This window comes from Camelus ferus, chromosome 3, assembly GCF_009834535.1.
Source record: "Camelus ferus isolate YT-003-E chromosome 3, BCGSAC_Cfer_1.0, whole genome shotgun sequence".
In the NCBI taxonomy this organism is placed as follows: Eukaryota; Metazoa; Chordata; class Mammalia; order Artiodactyla; family Camelidae; genus Camelus; species Camelus ferus.
In genome coordinates, this window is record NC_045698.1 from 40,617,748 (window position 1) to 40,635,497 (window position 17,750).

At 36.5% G+C, this 17,750-nt stretch overlaps 1 protein-coding gene across 4 annotated transcripts in view; it reads left to right on the plus strand.

The window, feature by feature from the left end:
- The window catches only part of ZSWIM6 (zinc finger SWIM-type containing 6), a 175,219-nt gene that overhangs the window by 94,820 nt on the left and 62,649 nt on the right, over positions 1 to 17,750 (plus strand). For all 4 annotated transcript variants that reach the window (XM_032472799.1, XM_032472800.1, XM_032472801.1 and 1 more), the window contains exon 2: positions 10,429 to 10,785. In XM_032472799.1, the coding sequence (XP_032328690.1) occupies positions 10,429 to 10,785 (357 nt within the window). The remainder of the gene's footprint in view (positions 1 to 10,428; positions 10,786 to 17,750) is intronic.

Genomic DNA, 17,750 nt, shown 5'->3' on the forward strand with positions numbered 1-17,750 from the left:
TTTGCATTGCATTTTAAGAGGATCAGCTTTCAACACCAGTTAACTTTTCCCAATAAACAATTGATTCCTTAATGGTAGTTGGGGGATGTTGACATTGAGGCATCTCCAGCTTTTACCTACACATGTCCAGGTGGGCTTAAACTCCTGGAGAAGAGTAACAGAAAGCCTGTCTGTTGGTCCGTGCTGATATATGATTTCTAAATTCTCAGTTAAGCCTTTAGTTCTGTTTAGCAGCCCTACAGCTTGTCTTGACTGTCTTTCTCATTTCCTTTAGCTGTTCTAGACCTAATATTACCATTCTCCTTAAAATTCTAGTAAGTAAAATTCAACGGGAGTCCCTTTACTGTATGAGTTCTTAGAGCTGTTATCATTCTGATGTGTATTCTGAGCCTCCAAAAGGGTCGTGCTGGATTCAGCTTAATCCAAACTTATTTGACTATAGAAACCATACCCACCCCCCACCTACCACCCTTTCAAAGAACACCTGTTAACATACATAGAACATTTGGGACATGGAGATTTGTACTGTTCTCCTTCTTATTTCTGAATATGCCTATGATCTGACTTCTTAACCATTAACTGCCCAGTAATCCAGTGACTTCTCAGAACTGGAACCCTTGTGTTATTCATGGATGCTTCCCATAGAGACTTGTACGTTGCCTTCTACCAAGTTAAGGCATTAGTTTTAGGGAAGTGGTTGTTGCTCGGTTTAGCCACTCTTGTTCATAATATTTAATGGATAGTAAAAGAAAGAATACAGCCATTTAGGTGGTAAAGGCAGGGCGGACAATATGAACTGATCCATTTGTTTCATTTTGTTTTTAATGGACTTCCTTTTATGTTTCTATATTATTCTCTGTATTTTATACATTTTGCATAGATAAATTCACCTATATGTGTGCAATTTGAGTTTTTTTAAGATTAAATTTAGATTTTAGATATAAAACACAACAAAAAGATATGCTTTAAGAATCTCAGTTATAGGCAGATGGCTAAAAATTGTGTAGATAAAAATTAAACGTTTACATACTTTTATGTTGAATTTCAAAGCTTTAAAAAATTCTTCTCACTTACCAGTGACACAAAAGTGACTACAGCTGTATCAGTGTCCATCCTTTTTCTCTCCCTTTACCTGAGCCATAGCTTTTAGGTCCTTTGAGATGACCATTACTTCAATTCCAGGGCAGGTCAAAGGTCCTGTGTGAGTGAGTGTGGCAACTGCCATCTTTCATCTTGTCATGGGTAGCTCTCCATTACTGCTGCCTAACTACATAATTTTTTAGAAGTTACCTAATATAATCTGTTTCCTTTAATACATGAAAAAAGGAGAGAGAACAAGAAATAGATATTAATAAGTAACTTGCCCATGGGACTAACATTAGATAATGGCTGAAATTAGAGCCAGGGGCCAAGTCTCTCTCTGCCTTGTCTTACTTGAGTGCTGTAATCCATCTTCTTCTCTGGACTGTGGTTGAGCCAAAGGAAGACTGAGCATCCATGGGTTAAGGAGAGCCTAGGAGAGTCCTGTTGCCAAAGTAGGCTGGGCCAGTCAGCAGGGCAGAGCTGCATTGATGACCATCAGTGTTTGAACTTGGTGTGTGGTCATTGCCAGGCTCCCAGAACATGTGCTGGACATCATTTATGTGGCAAGTTCTTTACTCGGGAAGACTTTGAGCACTTTTTAAATTTTAGCCAAAGCACATTTTATTCTTATAAGTAATTTGTGTTCATTGTAGAAATCTTAGGAAAAAACACTTCCCCTCCATCAACCAAAACAAGGAAGATAAAAAAAAATCATCTGTAATCACACTGCTCTGAGATATAAAGGAGAATGTTTCAGTAAGTTTCACCTACATTTTGAACAAACAACCTGTCTCTTTGCTTCTGTTTTATCACTATGTATTTAGGGAAAAAATGTACCTTTTAGCCAAAGTATCAGTACATCTACCTCACTATTCTTAAGACATATACATGTAGCAGCTGGATCTCCACAGATAGGGAAATAACATACGTACAGCCCTGGCAGAGCTAGTGTTCCTTGAGACTCTTCATGGAGAGCAGGAGCTCTGACTTCACTCTGCTTGAGAGGCGGCCATAAATTATCGAAACGAAAAGCTATAGTTACTTTTTCTTCCACAACAAGAACTGCAAGTTGCTTACTATTGCATCCAACTTTCAGTCTCCAACTCAGTGACAAGATGGACTTGAGCTGTAAAAATAATTTCTATAGACCTTCACATGGAAGGCAAACATTAGGGATTTCAAAAGTGTTTTACATTGTAGTAGAGAGAGCATCAAAATTTAGAGTGAAACATTACTGTTACTTAGGGAAATTAGAAGTTATTTGAGACAAAATTAAGTCTTCAAAGTCCTCCCGAGTTTCTCTTCCATTTGGAATCAAATCACATTTTAAGAATGCTTTGTAAAATGGGAACAAATTTTTTTTAAATGATAGCATTTCCATTAGTTTGGAAGTATGAATATATTAGAATAGAATAGAATAGAATTACTACAACAACAGCAAACCCTTTTCTATTATTGTAATAGAAATGCCAGTGTGCTCCTGGGAGCTTGGCATTTACAACAGCATGTGCACTTGCACTGACAGACAAGAGTTTTAGTGCACATGTTGGAAATGCCCCGCTTCCAAGAGCATGTGTCTTTTCTATTACAGTAATGATGCAAGCAGGCATTCCATGCAGGGAATCTTTGTGGTGGTTTATGTACATTGTCAGTTCTTGCAGCAGTCCTGCAAGATAGGTATTATTAATCCCTTTATACAGATGAGAAAAATCAAGGCCAGGTTACTTGCCTAAGGTTATTTAACTGAGATGGATTGGCATTAGAGGAAAATGGATCTTATTTTAGAAAGTTTTAATTCTCTCTCAAAGTCTACCTTACATCGTGTTCCCCTGCATATTCTGTTGCCTCTGACTTTCTCATATAGGGTACATTTTGCTTTAGGCAACAAATGTGTTACTAAAATAGTTACCAATTTTTTTTTCATTAACTGGATTGTTTTGAATACACAAAGAATCCTCATTTATGAAGAATCCCATAGGACATTGGAAAACAATCTCTGTAAAAGTAAATACTCTGATCATTTTAAAATTTAATTTATATTTTTTAATAAGGTTTTACTTAAAATAGGATGGTATAGCTGTAAGTTTTAACAGTTATGATAGTAATACGTTTTTGTTAATATAAATTTTTTTCATGTATTTTTCTTAATGCTCAGACCAGTTTCATATCTCATACTTGACTTCTTGGAATGGGGAGCATTTAGATTATATGATAAGCTAGAAATGGTATACATTTTTTATATCGCAAGTTATATATTCTTTATTGTTTTATTTACTATGTTTACTTAAATGTATTTTTACTAGAAAATCCTCCTATAGGCTGAATTCTAATCATCTAGGTCAGCGGTCCCTGTACCAGCAGCAGCATTACCACCTGGGATCAGGGGTGGGGCCCAGCAGTCTGTGGTATAACAAGCCCTTCAGGTGATTCTGATGCACATTCCAGTTTGTGAAGCACAGAGCTATATGTTCCACGTACCAGGAGTGGGAGAGGGTTTGTGTGTTCTTTCATCTAACAGATGCTTTTTGAATGTTTCCTTCAAGACAGTCTTCTGTGACACGGGTGCTAAAGACCTGTGTCTCAGTGGATGTTGAAGTCCTCTGCTTCCAGCTTAACTCTTAAGTATGACAGAGAGGTGAACTCTTAGAGATGGTTTTAGTTAAGTTTAAAGTTGAGGGGTCAAGCCAGATCTTCAGTGTGTGGGTGGAGGAATTTGACTACCGAGGCCTGCATTCCCCCTTCTGGGGTCTGAGCACTGCTTTCTTCCTTACCGCTTGTCTCTGGTAAGCAGAATTAGTTTCCAGAGTTTGTCCTTCACCTCAGCTCCTAAAGCATTTCTGAAGGTTGTTTTGCTGTGAGCAACAACAGGAAATAAACGGGTAAAAGGACCTTCTGTCCCCTCCCCCATTTAGGGGAAGTAAGACAAAGGTGTGTAGAGGTGCTAGGAGTTGATGTTTGGACACTAAAGGGCTCTAGTAAACTTCATCTGCATTTCAGAAGTTGTGGACCCAGGTGAGAGGCCATGTTAAGGGAGGGGTGGCGGGGAGCACTGAATTGTGGGGGCATCATTGGGGGTTGTGCAGATGGGGCCTGGGAGCCTAGCTGATCTGCTCCTTAAGGGTGGAAGTCTGGAGCTGCTTTGCTTATATTAGAGAATGTTGGCATTAGAGAAAGTGGAATGTAAAAATTGGGGCAAATAATTTAAATTCCTAAGCGTTTTGTGGCTTTATAGTTGTGCAAATAACTCAAATTCTACCTAATTTGTTTATCACCCTTCCTGGCTGCCCACCCAGAATTTGGGGCTGGGCAATGGTTGTTTCCCTCAAATATGCATGTTAAAATACAGAAATACATTCTGGAAAATTACTTGATGGTGGTGGGGAAACCCTTATGTACCTCAGGACTGGAGGATGACATGGAGTGATGTGATATATATTTTTTTAATCCACCACATTCCCCTTAAACTAAGCTCCTTCCAGGTGTCCATTATAGATGGTTAAATTAGTGGATAAGTGGCAGTTCTTTTGTTCAGAAATAATTTCAAGTAACTAATGCCGTTCATATCTAACACAGTTATTCTGATCATATGGATCTTTGTATGAAGTGGTGCGAGAATCTACATTAACAGGAAAACAAAAGCGCTACTGAACAGAATGCCTCTGGGAACTCTTGGTTGGCCCATCCAGTGCATGCTCCGTAAATTTTTATGTTGTTTATATGGTGTGCTGTGCTTTACAGTCTGCTCTTTGCATTAATTTGCCATTGTCTTTCTCTCAAATATTAATGAAGTGTAGGAGCGACTTTATTCCAAATAGGCATTTTTAAGGTGGACCACAAAATAAAGCTTTTCCTTTAAAAAATAATTTTTCTGAAAGACAGAAACTGCTTCATTAGTGATGCTGGCAAAATCTCCTAATGCCTTTCAATAAGCTATTTAAGGTTGGTATTAGAAATTAGGGCTAGAGGATTTAATTAGCCAGCTCATAGGATGCAGTCTTTTTAATTCAGGATTTCCCTTTGAGAAAATTATGTAGTTGAAGAAGGAATATCATATTTTAGATAAGCTGGGTTTTGAGTTGAGTTTATTGCCTGTCTTGGGCCCTTACCAGGTCTATACTGCTGATCTGGAAATTGTGCTTGATTTGAATTAAAACTTTTAGTTTTTAAAATTGATAATTGCCATGTGGCATGTTGGATTGTGTGCAGTAGTTCTCCGAGTTTGGAAAGGTTAAAGTTGGGTTTTGGAGGGCAATGATTAACTCATACATGTTACCAGGGACACATAATCAGGTATTAGTTACTAAACGATTAGCTCATGCCGTGGGTTTAGTTACCCAATGAATACTTTGTTATGAGAGTGTTAAATGTTAACACTTTTGCATTTTTAGACTTAACTTTAAAAACATACAAGAAACCTCTTACAACCCTTACCATCCTTTCAGCTATAACATTACATTGCTTTGGTTTCTGCCTTTAATTTCCCCAGGGGTTCTTTTTATTTAGGAAAAGGGTGAAAGATGTATTTGTGTAAGTACTACACCAGTGCTTCTGTTAAATTCTTTTTCAACAAAGAATATGTTACTTGAGCACCTCATGCACAGGGTGCATATTTTTATGAAAACAATGTGTCCTGAAAGCAGTAGTTTTTAGTGTATATTTATTTCATGTGTACCAATTTAATGTAGCTTAGACAATTTCTAATGTTTTCAGTTTGTAACCATTTTTCAGTTAACTGAGTACATATACATACATGTAGAAAACAGCCAACCTTTAGAAATTCTTTGTATATTTTAAAACAGTTGTCTTTCCAGTCTGGTATCATGGGTCTCCTTGTCGCCTTTAAAATGTAGCTAAAATCTCACCTTAGATATGGAAAATCAGCTTTCAAGGAAAGCTTGTTTTAGAATATCAGTGAAGAATTAAATATTTGCTTTCTGGAAAGCTTAATTAATCCTCCTTAATGTGAAATTAATGTAAGCAATTTGATTATGTTTTCCTATGTGATAAATTTGCCCCCCTTTCTGCTGACTTATTAACTGCTGACCCTACTGTAAGATCTAAGTGCAAAACTTAAAAAGTTTTGGCCTTGTGGACTCCCCTGAAATGCTCCTGGGGACCTATGGCTGTCCCTGCTTTGAGAATCATTGCATTATAACATTTTAGAAATATCTATGGTTACTTAAAAAAAAAAAAAAACCTCTCCCTTAAAATTTCCTGGTTTTCTCTGTGTATGAAAGTAACACTTTCATGCTTATTTTTCAGTCCACTTCAGAGTGAGACTCCCCTTCTCCTCTAAGATTCCAGTAGCATAGAAAAAAAAGTGTTACGGATGAAGGGAATGTATCCAGCACCCCTCCCCTGTTTCTCCAGCTGGGAAGGGAAGGAAAGGGAAATAAAATTTAATGAGCACTTTTACTATGTGCCAGGTGCTTTACATATGTTATTCCATTTTAATCCCCAAAACAACCCTACGAGGTATTTCTAGCGAAATTTTGCACGTGAATAGAGCAAGTCTCAGAGAGGTTAAACTGAAGTGTGTCACACGGTATTTAAGTGGACAGAACCTGATCTGAACCAAAGTCTGTTATCAAGGCCTTTATAACTCTGTACCTTGGTATTTGCTTAGTTTTTCTTCAGTTCCTGCAGATTGAGAATGTGGATACTAATGTTATATTAGGCTCCGTGGTGGCATGATGACAAAACAATTTGACTACCTGTGAGGTTTGCTCTTACGGGATTAACTGTCTTTGATATATTTTTATAAAGTCAAATGAATATATTTATGAAAAAGGTTTATATAATTTTTTCAGTTTTAGCTCTTCGAAAATAAAACAGTTAATTATCCATGTTTTATCACAGACTGCAGGATTACCCTTTTTGTGTTGTCAATTCTGTCACATAGAACAGCTGACTATCCCAGAAGGAGATTTTGCATTTACAAGCTTAAAACAGCTGGTCATTTGGGATTGTCAGAACTCCAGAAAGGCAAAATCCATTCTCAGGAACATTATTTTATTCAGGTCACCCGGTACCTTAAGACATAAGACCATCAGGGGTTGGGGAGAGGGAGAGAGGGAAGAATGACTTGTAGCCATCTAAGGACCTTTGAGGGAGGAATATTCTCCCTGCTTCACCTGTGGGTGCTCTGGCATGATTTAGGATCCAGAGAGTGAGTTGGTGGAATTTCAAAGACGTTTTCTCAAATTGGTGAAGCCAAAATACACGACCGGACAACTCTGAGGTGAGGCTTGATGAAATTCCTACGTATTGCCTCAGTAGTACGTTGTCTTAAAAAGTAATTTACCTGCTGTCCTCTTACGTGTGAGTGCTACTTTCTTGTATCTCAAGTAAAGCCTCTCACCTCTAGCAACATCAGTCATTCCAACGTAGAAGATGGGGAAAAAACCCAAATAGGCCTCTGAATGTCAAATAGCTGCCACAAAGCTAGTCAAACAAGAGGTGCAGCTGATCTGAGGGCAGAGAATTTTCTATGAAAAACACTAGCAATAGAGGAGAGAATTCATTGTGATAGCTGATGGTGGAGAAAAAAAGGTAACATAAAGAGCCCATTTTTAAAATACTGCCACCTGCAGTTACAGGGGAGTGCTGCCCCACTCACTTGGTAACACCCTAAGTGGTCAGCTGATTAGGGTGGCAGGTAGAACCTACATTTAGAAATACTTGCACCAAAAATGGTTGGAATTTTAAAAGGAGTTTGGTTACTTGGAAGATAATCTAGAATTATTTGGAAAATGAACATTCATGAAACACCTAAAGCTTTGATGATAACAGATTAATAAAGTGTACTTTGTAATACATGTGTGTGTGTTTTGTGCCCTCATACATCCCTTGAATTACATTGTTTTGGAGGTCACAGTATTTTAAAGTTTGCTTTTTAAAAAATGTTATGAGAGTAGTAAATAGTCAATATAATGAAATTGGATAGTATGTATAGGATTTTCCCTCAGCATAATTGCATGATATCAGGATTCACTTTACTTTACTTGTGACCTGGATAGCTCATATGAATGGAGCAAGTCATTTTTGAAAAACTATTTGAGAGATACATCAGTTTTCCTAAAGGCCACTTCTTTGATAGTTACATTAACCTCTTTTGAAGCACATGTTCTATTATACCCTTACAGACTATTTAAGTACTAACTAGTCTAACTCTTTTGGGTCCTCAGTTGTTTTAGTTTTGCCTGTGACTGGAGAAATTCTCCAATATCGCTTTCATAGAGAGACAAAGATGTTAACTTGGTGGGCAAGGAGATATGTAATGGTGTTAAGCTGAGAGAGATCAATTTTATAAAAGGTTAATTTATGATAACTATCTTCCTACAGTGATAACTGGTTTCTTTGCATACACACATGTATGTGTGACCGGTGGAAAACAAGAGACCCATTGCACTAAATGTACAGAATATACTTGGAAACTTTCTGGGCCCTCTTATGATTCATTGATTTTTTTTTGTCTTAATCTGTAACTGTCCCATAGATTTTTAATTATTGTAGGCCGTTAGGGTACTGGTGTATATATAATAAGGCAAGACTACTCTTACTCATTTCTGAAATTTTCTTGGATATTTACTTTTTATGTGATTTTTTTCTTCATTAAAATACATTTAAAACATGTTAAAATATGATTACACTTACTATGTATCTTTTCTTTAATTGTGATTTTCCAAAAAACTTCTTGATGAAAAGAGATAGAGGAGACTGGACTATCCATTCAGAAAACAGGGATAATGTCTGTGCAATAAAACCAAAGGTTATCATATTACATTTCTCAAAATTTCTTATTTTGAACCAATAATAGTAACTTGATTTTAGAGGATGTTCTTTTAAAACTGATTAATTTCATAAAAAATTATTACAACACTTTTCTCTTTCTACTGTGTTGCTGAGTGTGTACTGTCAAGATAAAATTATATTACTCTGAGAGATTTCTCCTAAGTTAAATAATGTTTCTTTCAACAACCTGGCCTGAAAGAACTCCTCACTCGAAGGAGACTGTAAGTGGGGTTCAGGTGCCCCACGTGTGAACCCTAGACATCATCTGGCTGTCATCCTCAGGTCACATCTCTGCAGCTCCATGCGCAGCACCACTCTCAGAGTTCCCACATGGTACAGAGCCCTCTATGTGAATGAAGGGGAACCTGGAGAAATAGTGCCTGCTAGATAAATTTTATTCAAGTATCATAGATAGTGGAAGGCTGAGAGAGAGAGAGCCAGAGGCTTTATTACATTTGTAGCATTCAGGTTTCTGTCAGGCACTCAAAATCCTGAGATCATCTGTGGCCTGGAGGTTTCCAAAGGGACTCCCATTAATGTTTGTCACTGGCCTCTGCATGTGGCTTTCAGAGAGGGTAGATGGAACTGAATGGGTGTGCCAAAAAGCTTCAGGATGACCTTCCCCTACATTTAGGAAAAAGGAATGAGGCCCTGTCCAAACAGGGCAGGACTGACTGGTGTCAGTGGTGGTGGGAGGCAGTTTTCAGTTGGCTGTGAGCTGTAGCTGGAGCTGTCTAGGGGGAATTGCTGCCTATGCAGGTTAAGTGTCTCATCTCTGGACCCTTACAAGCAGAGGCCCAATGCCATCTGTCAGGGAGGTTGTGGAGGATTCCTGTGTGGTTCTAAGTTGAAACTACAGGGCCTTTAAGGCCCCTTGCCCCTTGATGATTTTGTGCACCCATGTGTGCGTGTGAGCATGTTTAACAGCCTTACCTCTGTACTGCTTGCTCTCTGTGATGTGAAAGAAAATAGTCATTGTGAGCCTCTTCAGCTGTGGTATGCGTGTGATTTTGTGGGCTTTGCAGCTCCACTGGCACACACTGTGAGAGACCTTGCTGTATTGGAGCATGGGCTAGTGGGACAGCCTGGAATAAAGGTGGAAGGAGAGGAGGAGTTTGTTAAGAAGAAACCTGAGCTGGCCTACCCTAGTTTAAAATTTTTTTTTAAAAGATGGGGAGAGGGGAAGAAAACTACTGAAATAGGGGATTTTTGTCAGGTATATCACAGATTTGAAGTAGACTAATGGTGGCTCATTAATGCTGTGATCTAGGTATAGGTATGATGTGTTGTACATATAGGTATGATGGTGGTATACTGCAGTAAAGTGTTTTCATATGGCTGTGTAAAATACTTCAGCGTATCTGTTGAATACCATTTATTTTTTACTTGTAAGGTGCAGGGGTAGGGAGGTTTGAGTGGCCTGAATGTTTTTACTTGAAAGTAGAAGCCATCATATTTTTTTCCTTGCTGCTGTCAAGTACTACACATTTTAAAGAATTAAAATATTTCACAGCATCTGAATGCAGATTCTCCTTCCTTTCTTGCACATAGGTTTCCACTTGAGTGGCACAGTGACGGAACCTGCAATACAATCGGAGCCAGAAACTGTTTGCAACGTGGCCATCAGCTTTGATCGTTGCAAGATTACCTCAGTGACCTGCAGCTGTGGAAACAAGGACATATTTTATTGTGCTCATGTTGTGGCACTGTCTTTATACCGCATCCGCAAGCCAGATCAGGTCAAATTGCATCTTCCCATTTCAGAGACTCTCTTTCAAATGAATAGAGACCAACTACAAAAATTTGTACAGTATTTGATCACAGTGCACCATACAGAAGTTTTGCCAACTGCTCAAAAATTAGCAGATGAAATTCTTTCCCAGAATTCAGAAATCAACCAAGTTCATGGTGAGTATAGACATTCATTCTATAGATTGATTCTTTGGATTATTTTTCATTTATAAATTTAATTCTTCTGCATAAAAATGAATTAAATGTGAATTAGATTGTCAGCATTGCTCTTAGGTAGCTGTGAGTTTGCTTAGTTTTGGATCCTAAAACATTTCTTTTGAAGTATTTTGTCCTTTCTACTAGATACCAAGCCTTTTGTGCACAGAAGAGTCTCTCATTTGTTAAAGCTTGGCTCTTATACTTTTACATTTCATAAAATTTCATCAAATAAATGGTTTTGTATGGTAAACATTTATTTAGTCATTTAATTCACCCTTGGCGGCTGTTGTCAGTGAACTGACTAGTGCATAATCAGAATTTTTTTCATTTTCTTTATAAATTTATTTTCCAAGGCAGGAAGTTTCTGATATGATACCTCACATTAAGAAAATAATTTATTCTTAGAAAAATATTATAACTTATTTAGAGAGAGGTTAGGATATGACTATTATTATATATTAGAAATCTAAAAAAATTTTTTAAATCTTTTATCAATTGAACATATTATTTCACTTATTTGTAAACATATTTATCAACTGTTTATTTTGTGCATTGCAATTATGTTGACTCACATATATGTATAACTTTTCAGAAATAAACCCACCACCTATTTCATATAGTATATTAATAAAGGATAAGAGATACTGTTAAATTACAGGTTACTATGCTTTTAAAACATTTAGACAACCTATTTAAAAATAGGTTGAAGAATGTAACACAGTCTTGACAAAGCAGCTTGTGAGCCTAACATTTTTACATTTCTTCAGTTATAGTGATTGGAGATTTAGGAACAGTCAGTCACCCAGTACTATCCTTCAAGTTTTCTTCAAAGTCATTACATGATAGAGCAAATATAAATGTTTAAGGAAAGCAGTTTGAGATCATTTCTTTAAAACTTTTAAAACTGTGAGATATAACACATCTCATAAAATATGCATAAATTAAGGTGCAGATCAACAAAGTAAACCAATACCCAGGCCAAGAAATAGACCACTCTCAGCACTTGCGAGGATTCCACATGCTCTTTCCCAGTTAGTCACAAGCACCTTTCTGTTCTCCATGGTGACCACTGTCTGATTTTTTTTTTTATGGTAATCATTTCCTTGGTGGTTTGTGTTTTGCTGCTGACAACATTAAACACTAGTCTTATTTGATTTTAAACTTTATGTATCTGACTTCTTTCACTGAAAATCATGTTTGTAAGATTTGCTCATATTGCTTCATGTACCCATAGTTCATTCATTTTCATTGCTCTAAAGCACACTGTCCAATAGAAGTACAGTACAAGCCACGTGTATAATTTAAAACATTCTAGTAGCTTCATTTAAAAAGAAAGAAGTAAAATTTTAGTAATGCTTTATTTATCTCATATCTAAAATCAATTCAACATATCATATTATTAACCACATTCATAAATATCTATTCAACAAAAATATTGATATATTTTACTTTTTCATATTAAGTCTTTGAAATCTGGTATCTGTTTTATACTTACAGCACATTCAAAATCAAACTGAGTCACATTGCAGGTGTTCACTAGCCACATGGCTAGTGGCTACCTTACCAGACAGCACAACTCTAGAGTGTTCTAGGATATGAGGACACCATGATTTGTGCATTCTGCTGTTGATAAACCTTTTTTTTAATTTAAACATAATTTTTTTTTAATAGAGGTACTGGAGATTGAACCTAGGACCTTGGGCATGCTCAGCGGGTGCTCTACCACTGAGCTATACTCACCCCCTAGTGAATTTTGTTTTGAATAGAGCTGTTGTGCATATTCTTTTACAAGTCTCCAGGTGCCATACAGTACTTTTAACATGTCTCTTATATCAGAGGAAAATCCACGTGGTCATGTTTCATCTAGTGCTCCCCATATCAGGCTGAGTTTTATTAAAGTAGCTGTTATACGGTGTGTAAAGTATTTTACTTGGTAGAGTCCGCCAGCGTTAAATAACAGGATTGTAAACAACTCTCCCACAGAAGTACCTTGGACCTACCGAAAGCACGTGCACTCAAGGACTTTAAAGTAGGCTTCTGCTTTGTCATGTATTTGTCTCAGTCATGTTGCCTTGCAGAAATTCAGGCCAGCTAGCAATCATCTCAGAGATTTCCCAGGAGCCTATTTGTGGCTTCTTACTAAATTGTTCAGTGGCAGCAGAAGAATAGGATATACCATTTCTTCAAATTTTTATGTATTCTCTTTTTTCCTTTTTAAAATATTTATATAATCCATTGAGGCCACATTGTTCTCTGAGTTTTAGTTTATCCAGAGGTCCACATGAACAATTAGTTGTTTGTTCTGCATTTGTCTTTCCTGTTTTGAAAGATAGCAGCCTCCAAGGTTTCTTATCCAAAAGCTTTTAAAATCCATTTCTTTGTTGAGATAGTGGGACCCTTGAAACAATCTGAAGTTGGACGTGAGGTGTTCACATGACATTGTATTTCTTTCAGAGTTTCTAAAATTAGAAGAAAAAGATATCTAAGGAAATATCAAGGACAGAATGCAGGTTATCTTTAGATTCAGTGTAATTTTCAAATAACTTTTGTATGAGAACAGCTTCATGAGAGCAGTGAACTTAAGCAGTCTATCCCGCCAGCTTTCTCTCCACTTAATTTATCATCAGATTTCTCCTAGCTTGGAAATGAGCCAATTACACAAGCTGCCTTCCTGCCTTCCATTCTAGTGTGACAAGTGGTAAAAAAGAAGAGAGGTAGAAAGCAGGCCGTGACCTTAAGTGATGAAATGGGAAATCTGCTCCCTGGAGAGTCTTATTTTAACTGTTAGATTGATGACTTAGTAGAGGGTGGGATTAAAAATGTTCTGCAGTTATTTGACTACATGGTCCCACCTGCCTCCAAATATCTGTACATTAAGCATTCTCTTAACTCATTTTTAAAGCAGTACTTTATTGTTTGGTTTTGTGGATATATTTTTTCTTTGAGAAAAATGTCTTGGATATGACTATTGGAAAGAGTTTATTTTCCTCTAAGGAAAAGCATCACTTTTACCTTGCTAGTTAAATAAGGTTAGGATAGAATTTTAGATTAGATTATTTTACTAGGTATCTTAAAGACAATGAGGTTTAGCATATCTAAATCCTTTTTGAAAGAAAGTCATAGTATAATTTTTAATTAATAACAAAGTATGTTGATAACCACAGATTTTTCCTTTTCACTGTAAGCTTATTCTAATGCATTTAAAATTTGATTAGTTACTTTACTTATTATTTTGAAATATTTTATTTTTAAAAGAATTTTATGCTGAGAAATTAAAAGCTTTTTCAAATCTACTTCAGGCATATTGTTTCTCACAATGTCCTTGTAAGCTAGATATTGCAAATTTATAACTGTATATAATTGTAATAGTTTCTAGATGAAGAAACCAAGGAGAATGGGTTAGTGACTTATCAGAGTCACAGACTGAGTGAAGGTAATTGAAATATAGACTTAGTCATCTTAGTAGTTCAGTCCTTGTCAGTTTTTTTATGTTTCATTTTGTTTTCATAACATTTCCCACACATTTTTTATTCGAGTAAAGTCAGTTACTATATATTAAATGGTGACTGTAAGATAATTAATGTTAATGGCCCACCAAGGAGATTGCCAATTGTAGTTTTGCATTTGTAAGCAAACTTGTTTGTCTTGTGTTATATTCTAATAAAATTTTTTAGCTTCCATATTCTTTAAAAAGAGGCTGTTGTCTTTGCTAAGTACTTACCTAGAAATTTACTGATTTCTAAGTGCTAACCCATTCTCTTGGTTAGTTCAACTCAGCCTTTTCTGGTCATTTATGCTCCCTATTAAATGAAGTATATTATAAATTGATAAATCGTGATGTAGAGACAACATTAAGTTTGAAATCTGGAGGCCTAGAGTTTGGTATTGTCTCTGCTGTGTATTACTTGTGTGACTCTGAGTGAGAGTCTTTTTTTTCTCATTTAAAATGCTTATAATCTTCACTAACAGTATTGGAAGACTTTTAATGATACAATGTATACATGTGTAATAATAATAAAGAAGAGTTTACCTCATGTTGGGGTATCTATAAGTATTCATAGTTAAGAAGAAGGGAGAAGAAATCGATTGAGTGATGGATGATTTAGAGTTGGAGGTCAGCTTGCTTTACTCTGACCCCCTGGCACATATTTCCTTCTCTTCTATTTTTCTCTCTGTTGTGCTTTCTTTTAGTGACCTCCCTATGGCCTAGCCTCTACTGGGCAGACTACAACAAAGAGGGACAGAATTAGTGGGAATTATGGCATTGGTCCCTACTTGGAACAGAGGAAAAGTGTGTCATTTCCATGGCCTTTTAACTCCCAAAGCTTGGGTCAGTCCCAAAAGTAGAGTAGATTCATCCCTCACCTCACTGCCACGTGTCCATAGATACTGTCTCAGTCAGCCAGATGTAGAACGGATGTACAGTTTGACCCTTGAAAAACTTGGGGTTTAGGAGCATCAACCCTTTGCACAGTCAAAAATCCATGAGTAACTTATCATTGATCATGGGTTCCTGTATTTTCTTATATCCACAGTTCTTCTGTATCTGTAGTTCCACATCTGCAGATACAACCAACCACAGATTTTGGTATTCATTAGTCGGGGAAAAAAAAAAATCCCTGTATAAATGAACCCATGCAGTTCAAACCCATGTTGTTCAGGGATTAGCTGTATTCACATGTCAAATGAGGATTGACACATGACATCTAAGATCTTTTCCACCCCTGATTCTGTGACTCTTTGGTGATAGTATTTCTACAGAGACATAGGAGGCACCTAGAATCCATATTGCCAAGGTGTACCTGTTATTATTTTGCCCAGGTGTCCATCTGTGTGTTGTTCCATCAGACATTTTGATTTGTTTGAGCACGGTTCTTATAAAGCTAGCACTATAATTCCATTCATGCCTGTCCTATGTAGCCTCTGTGTCACAGCCATCTTATACATCAATCCAATCAGTCTCTCCCAGATATTACCAAACAAGCAGACCTATTCAGCCTTCCCATGTTCATTGTGTAGCTTATTTTCACTTTATCATAAGCCCTATCGGGGCTGAAACTATGACCTGTGCTATTTTAGTAGACTCCTAAGGACAATATTTAAGAAGTAATAGGCAATTTGTTAAACAAAAAGTAACAATATCCTCAATATAATAAAGGTCATTTATGACAAACCCACAACTAACATACTCAGTGGTGAAAAGCTGAAAGCCTTTTCTCCAAATTCAGGAACAAGACAAGGATGCCTACCTACTCTTGTGACTTTTATTTAACATCGTGTTGGGAGTCCTAGCCACAGCAGTCACACAAGAAAAAGAAATAAAAGGCATCAAAATTGGAAGGGAAGAAGTAAAACTATTTGCAGATGACATGATAACTTTATATAGAAATCCCTGAGGTCTCCACCCTAAAACTGTTAGAACGAATACATGAATTCAGCAGAATTGCAGGATACAAGATTAATAAGCAGAAATCTGTTGCATTTGTATAAACTAATAATGAAATATCAGGAAGAGAAAGGAGAAAAAAATCCTGTTTAAAATCACACCAAAAAGAATAAAATAACTTGGAATAAACTTAACCAATGAGGTGAAAGACCTAAACTCTGAAAACTATAAAACATTGATGAAGGAATTGAAACTGATAAAAAGAAATGGGAAAATATCCCATGTTCTTGGATTGGAAGAATTGATATTGTTAAAATGGCCACACTACCCAAAACAATCTGTAGGTTTAATACAATCCCTTTCAAAATACCTATGACATTTTCCACAAAGCTAGAACAGATAATCCTAAAATTCATATGGAACCACCAAAGACCCAGAATCACCAAAGCAATCTTGAGAAAAAAGAACAAAGTTGCAGGTGTCACTCTTCTAAGCTTCAAACTATACTACAAAGCTATAGTAATCAAAACAGCATGGTACTGGCACAAAGCAGCCACATAGATCAGTGGAACAGGATAGAAAGTCCAGAAATAAACCCACAGACTTATGGTCAATTAATCTATGATAAATGAGGCAAGAATATAAAATAGAGAAAAGGCAGTCTCTTAAATAACTGGTGCTGGGAAAACTGGACAGCTACATGTAAAAGAATTAAATTAGAACATCCTCTCACATCATATACAAAAATAAACTCAAAATAGATTAAGACCTATGTAAGATCTGAAACCATAAAGCTCCCAGAAGAGAACATAGGCAGAACACTTTTTGACATAAGTTGTAGCAGTATTTTTTTGGCTCTGTCTCTTAAGGCAAAAGTAATAAAAGCAAAAATAGACAAATGGGATCTGATTAAATTTAAAACTTTTGCACAGCAAGGGAAACTGTCAACAAAATGAAAAGACAACCTATGGAATGGAAGAAAATATTTGCAAATGATAACTGACAAGGGGTTAATATCCAAAATATATATACAGCTCATACAATTCAATATAAAAAAACCAAACAACCAAATCAAAAGCTGTGCAGAAGAGCTGAATAGACATTTTCCCAATGAAAAGATGCTCAACATCACTAATTATTAGAGAAAGGCAAATCAGAACCACAATGAGCTATCAGCTCACACCAATCAGAGTGGGTATAGTCAACATCTACAAATTACAAATGTTAGAGAAGCTGTGAGAAAAGGGAACCCTTGTACACTGTTGATGAAACTGTAAATTGGTACAGTCACTATGGAGAACAATATGGAAGTTCCTCAAAAAACTAAAAGTAGAACATGATCCAGCAATTCCAATCCTAGGTATATTTCTAAAAAAACCCGAGAACACTAATTTGAAAAGATACCCCAGTGGTCATAGCAGCGCTATTTATTTACAGTACCCAAGATGTGGAAGCAACTCAAGTGTCCATCTGCAGACAAATGTATAAAGATGTGATGTATTTATATAATGGATTATTACTCAGCCATAAAAAAGAA